Below are 9,108 nucleotides of genomic sequence, written 5' to 3'. Positions count from 1 at the left end.
TTGAACGAAGTAATTCATCATCTCCTTAAAGTCCGCGTTCTCGTCAACACAGCGGAGTTTGCTTGTGATTTAACTTCTGACATCCTTTTCTGAAAAACTCAAGTTTGAAGACCCACCAACCTCGTTAGCCAGTGCTAGGTATGTCTTGTTGGATTTTATGCCAGCCTCGTTGTTATCCGTAATGACGCACTTATCATGGATGGTCAACTCCCTGTACTCATAATAGTGGATCGCTTTCTTAGCCGAACAGGGGTGGGAATGCCTCAATTCTAATTTAGACACAATCCAACTTTCCTTCTCCATGTCCAACATGACATACATCCTTGCTTTACATCTCGTGGCTGTTATTCTGTGTTTCTGAGTTGCTGCCTTCACTTGAGACTCCCAATAACCTTCTCGGGTGCAGTGAATAGATTGATTAATGGGTATCTTTGATTCCTTCTTCATCTTGTCGAAATTCGTGTTCTTAACTTTAGTTACGAACCCAACTTTCTTTGCATAATTTACATAAAATTTCTATGCCAGAGACAACGAATTAAAACACATTCCTATGACTGGGATTTCCTTTTCACTGATTCCACTATAATTCGGCAACTGTAATGCAATTCACAAAACCAAATGTTCAATGGCAGTACCAATTAAAACTAGCATGAACGAACTAATTATAATGTGGTAACAAACAACAAGGAATAATTCAAACCTCATGTCTCAATTCCAATTCATCTTTTTCCATCACAATGATATCGGTAATTTCGTCGACTTTTAATCAAAGACACAAAAAAAAAAACCTTTATCAACTTGAGATCATTACTATATAACGAACCACTTCAATACAAAATATCAAAAAATAGTGCAAACACATATAGGAGTCAAGCAAAATAGTTTTTCGAGCGTTTACACCAAGAGATATCCACTCATACCGATATATAAACTAGTGTTAACTAAAACATGTTCAAGATAAAAACACACCTCTTCATTAATATCTCGAGTAACCACATTATTGTACCAGATTTTCCCAAATAAATCAACTAAAAAAACATCTAATTAGCATGAATAAGAAACATACATAACACATTGTCATAAAATTTTCTATAATGCAAGACCAACCTCTCCAACATACCTTAGATCCCTGTTAAATAACAACATTACCCATACTCAATTCTTCATTGCCTTCCGTTGAATTGATCAATGTGTTATTCAATACTCCTTCTAGGATTGAAAACTCCATGGACGATGCCTCTTCCGGAAGCCTTGCACCACGACGACAATTTCTTTGTGAAGGAAAGGCTAGGCGTGATGGTCCTTGCGGGAGAATGGGGATGTTATCAAGTTGTGAACACCACTTGTACCACGCTCACGAATGTCGCCGCTAATTACGGCACACAATGAGAAGAAGCGACGAGGCAACCATGAGTTGGATGATTTGATGAAGAGGGTAGAGACAATTGATGAGTAGATGAATTAAAGGATGCACTACAACTTTGAACAATATTTGCACCACGCTCACAAATAACACTGCTAATAGTGGCACAGACAGCAAAAAATCGAACAGGAGATGACAGATAGGATGGTTAAATGAAGGGTTAATACTCAAATTCGTCCCCGAAAGATTACGCGATCTTCATTTTCGTCCCCGGATGATTTTTTCAATCAAATTAGTCCCTGAAAGATAAAAAATAAGTCAAATTAGTCCTGCTGTCAGTTGGACGATGACGTGGCACGCCACGTGGCAGGTCAACGCCACGGTCAACGCCACGTGTCACTTGACATGTAAAAAAGATTTTTATAGTCAAAATAGTCTTTGAAAGTCCTGACGTAAGTCATTTTCATCCCTCAAATTTTAAAAATTAGTCAAACTAGTCCTTATATATTTTTTTTATTTTCTAATGTTTTGTTTGTCAATTACATTTCTATTAAAATTAGTAATATCAAAAAATATTTCAAATTTAATATTATGAAGAAAAAATAAAAAAAATTATATAAGGACTAGTTTGACTAATTTTTAAAATTTGAGGGATGAAAATGACATACGTTTGGACTTTTAAGGACTATTTTGACTATAAAAATCTTTTCTACATGTCAAGTGACACGTGGCATTTAACATGCCATGTCATCGTCCAACTGATAGAAGGACTAATTTGACTCTTTTTTTTTTATCTTTCAGGGACTAATTTGATTAAAAAAAAATCATTCGAAGACGAAAATGAAGATCGCGTAATCTTTCGGGGACGAATTTGAGTATTAACCCGTTAAATGAAAAAGGTCGGCGCTGTTGCTGTGTGGAAGAGTGAACCGATGCACCGTAGTTATAAAAAGAGAAAAAGTGAAGAAACAAAAGCTGGGAGTCCACTTCCGTGATTCCTATCGAAATTGGTTAAACGTATTACTCAATTTAATTTTACAGAAAAACTCTGCATACAAGTCATTAGGGCTTGTATGCTTTACAAGTTAATTAACGAATAAATCCTAAAAACGCGATGCAAGGTCTACGTTCTTCTTCTTCTTCTTCTTCTTCTTCTTCTTCTTCTTCTTCTTCTTCTTTTCTTTCATTTCTTGCCTTCTCTTTCTCCTTCTTCTTCTTCTTGCTGCACGTTCTTCTTCCTCTTCCTCTTCTTCTTCTTCTTCTTTTCTTTCGTTTCTTGCCTTCTCTTTCTCGTTATTCTTCTTCTTGCACGTTCTTCTTCCTCTTCCTTTTCTTCTTCTTTTCTTTCGTTTCTTGCCTTCTCTTTCTCCTCCTTCTTCTTCTTGCTGCACGTTTTTCTTCCTCTTTCTGTTCTTCTTCTTCATTTACGTGCTTTTCTCTCTGTTTTCTTTCTTCGTTATTCTCAATTTCCATTGTTTTTTGACATCAAGCTCTGAAATCGTTTTTGAAGAAGAAGAAGCAGCAGAAGATGAGGAGGAGAAAGAGAAAGAGTTCTGAAATATGCATAAGGTGTACTTCAACGAATTTTAGGTGTATTTCTTAAATCCTTTGGGTGTATTTTTGTAATCCTTTAAGTGTATTTCTATAATCCTTTGGGTGTATTTCTAGAATCGTTTGGGTGAATTCCTGTAACCGTTTGGGTGTATTTCTGTAATCCTTTGGGTGTATTTCTGTAATCGTTTGTGTGTATTTTTGAAGTTCTATTATCTTCAAATTTGGCAAGAAAATTATTTTCATGGAGGAAGAAGAAGAATAGTCGTTCATAATGTATAGTGAGTAGTGCGCTTTGGAAACAGGAAGTTGTTGAATAACGTGCGTTTTATTTACTCTTGAATGTGGAAGTGTGTAATGCGTTAATTAAATGTAATGCATGTGTTTTATTAGACTTGTAAAACTTGTAAGCCAAAAAAACTTGTATGTGTAGCAGACCTCTTAATTTTAATATATCAAGCAATTAATAACAAATATTCTATATTATAATTGAATAAAACTAAATAAAATAATTATAAATAATTGAGTTATTCAGTTAATAGCTCGTCATACTTAGTTCCGTATACTTTTCCAAAGAAAAATAACGAGAAAGAAAAGGGTCTCAACTCTCAAGTCTCCAGTAATAATGAAGTTAAGTTAAGCTAGCTGGTTTACCAATTTCCCGAGTAACCACCACTCCCTATCTATCCCTTTAGTGGATAGGATAGAAGCAGCAGCAACAACAGCAGAAGTGCGAGTTACTGACTCAGCGAAACTCGGATAAACCACAACAATGTGTTCACTCACAACACCACCCTCAACCTCCCTCTCCTTCTTCTCTTCCTCTATCTTCTTCAACAATACCAAAATCCCCAAACTACCCTCACCATCAAAACCCTTCTCTCACTCTCTCTCCGTCGCGTGCAAAGCCGCAACCCTACCGCTTCTCTCATTTTCCGGCGACAAAATCGGCGAAGCGCAACTCGACCTTCGCGCCGCCCCTCCCGACACCGCACGCGCCGTCGTCCACCGCGCAATCATCACCGACCTCCAAAACAAGCGCCGTGGCACCGCCTCAACCCTAACGCGGGCCGAGGTTCGCGGCGGAGGGAGAAAACCCTATCCGCAGAAGAAGACCGGCCGGGCCCGCAGGGGGTCCAACAGGACACCGCTCAGGCCCGGCGGAGGTGTCATTTTCGGGCCCAAGCCCAGGGACTGGAGCATCAAAATCAAACAGGAAGGAAAAGAGGCTTGCGATTTCCACCGCGATGGCGAGCGCGGCGGTGAACACGTTCGTGGTCGAGGACTTCGCGGAGGAGTTTCAGGGGAAGCCGAAGACGAAGGAGTTCATTGCGGCGATGAAGCGGTGGGGACTGGACCCTAAGGAAAAGGCCATGTTCTTGATGATGGAGGTGCCGGAGAACGTTGTGCTTTCGAGCCGGAACATTGGGACGGTGAAGGTTTTGACGCCGAGGACGCTGAATTTGTTTGATATTTTGAATGCTGATAAGCTTGTGCTTACACCTGCTGCTGTGGATTACTTGAATCAGAGGTATGGGGTTGATTACCAGGGTGGTGATGATGAAGATGATGAAGAAGAAGAAGAAGAAGATTATGAAGATGAAGGAGTAGCAGAAGAAGGTACTTGATTTTGTGTTCTTGGGCAATTTTTACTTGCTACGGTTACTAGTTACATGTGTTAATGATTTGTTAGATAGGCTCCCAAAAATTTCAGAATTAGAAAAATACTTAGTTTTAAATCTTTTTGAAGTGGAATTAAGTTAGAAGTGAAGTATGTTGAAAAATGCTTGTAAGAACACTATTCGAACAAGGACCCTTAGTTGGCTGAATAATCTCTTAAGTTTATACAAATTATAATTTTAAAGTCGTCGTGTCATAAATGTGTTTACCTAATCAATGTCCTAACCTGAAATTGCCAGATTATTCATATTGGCCCAATAATGCTGATAGAGTTGTTACCTTGAATTGTGTTCATTGCATTTGTTGTTTTTCATTGGCTTAAGTTTGCGGTTCCATTGTTAGGACTTTGTAATTGAATCATTATGGTAGTGTTGCCAAGCATCTTGAAGGTTATTGTTGTCCAAATGGTATAGTAGCATGTCACTACTTAAGATGCTACTGGGATCTGAAAAGTTTTTTAGAGTTTTGCTGCTATTGAAAGTTTTGAACTTCTTCAGCTTTGAGAATTATTTGTTTTTCTATTCTCTGCACTATGGATTTCATACAAATTCATATACCAAGTCCGAAACAATAACCAAGCCATTTTACACTGCTAGTGTTATAAAAATGTGTTGCATTCTGATTAATTTATTTCGGAAACTACAATTCTAATCTGCAAAGCTATGGTTTCCACTTGCTGTTACTTAATTCAAGTTACATTGTTGTTATTCAACGTGTTTCTGCATATTGGATAATCCCATCAGTTATTGGATTCAGTTTATTTTGAGATTTTTCTTTCCAAAGTTATTATCGTGGCTACCATGTATACAGTAGTTCAATAGAATTACTTATCAACAATGCTAGGGAACCAAGAGGGTACCAGTCAAAAACCAGCCAAATGCCTATGGGTGAATCCAAAACCTCAACGTGGATAGTGCTTATACTAGACATTAGGATGTTTCTTCAACTAAGTATCAGAATGTTTCTTTTTCATACTAAATGGATGTTCTTTTATATATTTTATAAATTTTTTTATATACTAAGAATCGGGATTGTTGGAAGTTCCGTGATCCCCGCCCCTATTTCTCCAACGTATCATTCAGAATTTTAATTTGGGGTGAGAAGCAATTAATATCAAATATTATAAATTAAAAACAAATAAAATTAATTAAATATAATTATAAATTAGTTAAGTTGTTTACTTTTTGACTGATCACCTCTTGGTTTCATATACTTTTTCATTACCTATATGTTATTTCTTAACTTGGGGAGTTTTCTTCTGTTTGTATGTATACATTTCTCATTCTAATCCACATTTGGCTTTAATGGCAACTTTTCACTTTTTATATAACTTGGAAGTAGTTTGTTATTTTGGGTGATAAATTTATGATCTTATGCTTTATTCAATTTGGGATACAGGACCTGAAACAAACAAGGAGGATAATTCTGATGTGGTAAACTGAGAGGTCTTTGCCGTATCTTATAGAGGAAAAAATGTCGATACAGTGGAAGGAAGGCCTGAGTTCTTGTTTTTACCAATTTAATTTTTGTTTCTTTTTCTTAGGATTCTAATCCTAATAGTGTTTAAGGATCTGTGCCTTTACCCACATGTTGTAATTCATTGAATAATAATTTTTTGCTGAGTAAAGTAACACTTAGATTTCTGAAGATCTTGATCTTGGACTAATTAGCCTAGAGGGAAAAAAAAATACTAATTTGTCCCTTCACCATAAAAAGCAATTGGTAAAGTTATATGAAAACTCAAGAGATAACCAAAACTACATTGTTTTTCATGCTGACGTGGTAGGACTTGTAGCACTGTAAATAACAAAATATATGGGTAATTGGACATATATATCCTGTTTGTTATAGTTGAAAACTTAATCGGTATTTCTTTTTTTCAAAAACTAATTAGTCCTCAACCTGTACCGTTTGGGTAAACTAACAAAAAAAACAAAAAAAATTCCTCGAGAATCTAATTGTTATTCTAATTTTTTTTTTGTGTGTAGTCTTTATTGCTCAAGTGCATGTATATTGATCTCTTATTTTGTTAGTTGTTATTTTCTTGCTATGTCAAATTGTCATGCAATCATGTTCGTATCTTTTAGCCCTGTGTCTAGGCTGTTAATCAGCTTTGAATATAATCTTATTGAAGATGAGGTCATTCTTAATGTATTAAATATTTAAATTTGGTAGTTCTTTACCCGGAACCCTGGACCATCCCATTCAACTTTATGTCGGTGCAAGAATGGATCCTTATTTTTAATGATTCACATTTTATGGTGGAGGGCCTTGGGCTGTCAACAGGCAGCCTGGCCCGTATGGTTTGGGCCATCATGGGTTGCCAGACCAACGTAACTCAACTCGAATGGTTTGGGCCCGTGTGTCGCCGATGAGCTGTAGCTCAAATGTCATTTGTCGTCCCTCTGTTGATTTATGTGACACAAAAAAATGTGTTTAGTTATTGTAAAGGGTAGTTTCAATTTTGTGGGTTAAATTTCTTCTATTTCACTGTTTATGTACCTGTCTGTATTGATCTTAACCATTAAAGTCGGATTTGGATCTTCTAAAGTTTTGGATTTGGATCTTCTAAAGTTTGAATTTTACTTTGAAGAGTAAAGTTCGATAGTGCCATGATCTTTAGTTGTAAAGGACATCTCTGGGTTCGAGTGTCAATGGAGATGACGGAGAAAGAAACCCTAGATGGAGAATAGAAGTCCTGTAGGAATAATAATTCTATATAAAACTAAATTAAGGCAAAAAGATTTTACCAATTATTCATTAGTTACAGTCTTACAGAAGAGTAAAAACACAGATAAAACGCTAAAGCAAAATGAAACACGCATACTACTAACACTTAAACCTTAACAGACTGATCACAACATTATTATCCCATTATCTTCATTAGTAGAGTCATATTCTCTTTCCTCAATAATAACTTTTCTTGGAACTCTGCCACTGCGAACCGCCATTAGACTGGTAGGATCCGGCAGACGTAACACCGCTGGTGGAACTCCCATAGCTTTTAGACTCCGCACTTTGGGAGTGCGACGAGGCTTTGTCGCTCTCCCAAAGGCTAGGACGGTTATAGGCCTCCTTGGCCTCGGGATAGTTGTCAAAGCCCTTGTAGGAGTTTCGCGAGTAGCCGTTAACTTGCGCATTAGCGTCGTCCCATGACTTGTAAATCCCTGGCTCCCTTCCCTTCCACACCACGTAGTGTTTGCCTTCGTTCTTGCTCATGATGATGATCTTGATCTTCAAAAACTTATAAAACACAAAGCTTAGTGCACTTCTCCAACTCTTTGGTTACTAATATTTTTTTTTCTCATTTAGAAGAGTCAAGTTTCTATATATATAGATAGGTGGAACAGATCATAGGCTTTTTAGTTTGTTGTTTTAGGATCGATTTGTATGGAGGTTTAGTTAAAAATTCTCCGGATAAGCTCAAGTAAACGCTAATTAAAAAACAGTTCAATTCAAATGGGATAAAACGAGATCTTTGGACTCATTTGAAACAGGTTAGTTTGAAAGACTTGATTAAAATTCAACTTTAGAGAAAATGTTCGTTTTTTGCTATTTTATAAAGAAAATAAATAAATTACACTAAAAAGAAAAAATAACAATAAGAGAGAAGAATTATTTCTGGAGTATTGAGAAGAGTAATTGTGAAAGAGATAGAATTGAAATTTGACAAAAAAAATTGAAGAGTTACCTTACTGATGAAGCAGCTTCAGCTTCCACAGTTGCACAGAATTGTTGAGATAAACACTGCCGCTTGAAGAAGTGACGTGTTGTTTGTGTGTGAAGTGATATGAATTTATAGGCCAACGTGACGAAGCCTTGCCTGATATCTCCTCCCAATTATCATTAATTACATAACCTTTTCTTAGCAGCCTATTATGATATGAATCGATTGGATTTAACTGGCGATATCCGTTTTTTACATGGTAATTATTGTTGTGGGGTCTGTCATTCATAGATAGTTTTTAGTTTTTTACCATATCTCATGTATTCAGAAGTAAAGAATTGATCTGCTTTATTTAAAGGATTTATTATTAGTAAATGAATTATTGTATGCACGAAATTTTAATTTTTTGTATTAATAAATTAATCATTAAATTAATTTAAATTAGTTATTAATGATAAACATTTATTTTATGGTGTTTAATGTTGTGATTTAGATTTGAATTTATCTATTGAATGCCTTTTTTTTTTTTTATTTCTGTCTTGTGAAACTGCCATTTTTCAGTATTTAATATTTTTAAGTCGTATCCTTAATGGTAGAATTTAATGGTAATAATTATTTGTCTAACTATTTTACTATATTTATTCTTTCTCATCCAATATTAATTTTGGAGTTTCATTGAAATAATACTACATTGATTTGAAAATAAATTAAACATTTATTTGAGAATAAAAAATTATTTAGGGGTATGATATATTTTTTTTCGATACTATATTAGTTGACATGTTCAATTATTGTATGAGTACACTTCTAGTTTTTATGCACATATTCAAGCAACTTGTCACGGCTT

General features: G+C 35.7%; 1 protein-coding gene and 1 long non-coding RNA gene across 2 annotated transcripts; one reads left to right on the top strand and one right to left on the bottom strand.

Moving 5' to 3' along the window:
* On the top strand, positions 3,488-6,241 carry LOC107618913 (50S ribosomal protein L4, chloroplastic). Its single transcript, XM_016321090.2, is given in 3 exon segments — positions 3,488-4,124; positions 4,126-4,534; positions 5,993-6,241. Coding segments are annotated over 3 exon segments (891 nt in total). The 5' UTR covers positions 3,488-3,686; the 3' UTR covers positions 6,037-6,241.
* Positions 7,296-8,442, bottom strand: LOC107619589. Its single transcript, XR_001615697.2, has 2 exons — positions 8,286-8,442; positions 7,296-7,837 (listed from the first exon to the last, which is right to left on the bottom strand). It is a non-coding gene; the product is annotated as an uncharacterized LOC107619589 (long non-coding RNA).

The sequence above is a fragment of the Arachis ipaensis genome, chromosome B09, assembly GCF_000816755.2.
Source record: "Arachis ipaensis cultivar K30076 chromosome B09, Araip1.1, whole genome shotgun sequence".
Classification (NCBI taxonomy): domain Eukaryota; kingdom Viridiplantae; phylum Streptophyta; class Magnoliopsida; order Fabales; family Fabaceae; genus Arachis; species Arachis ipaensis.
This window is presented reverse-complemented; position numbering and strand designations above follow the sequence as displayed.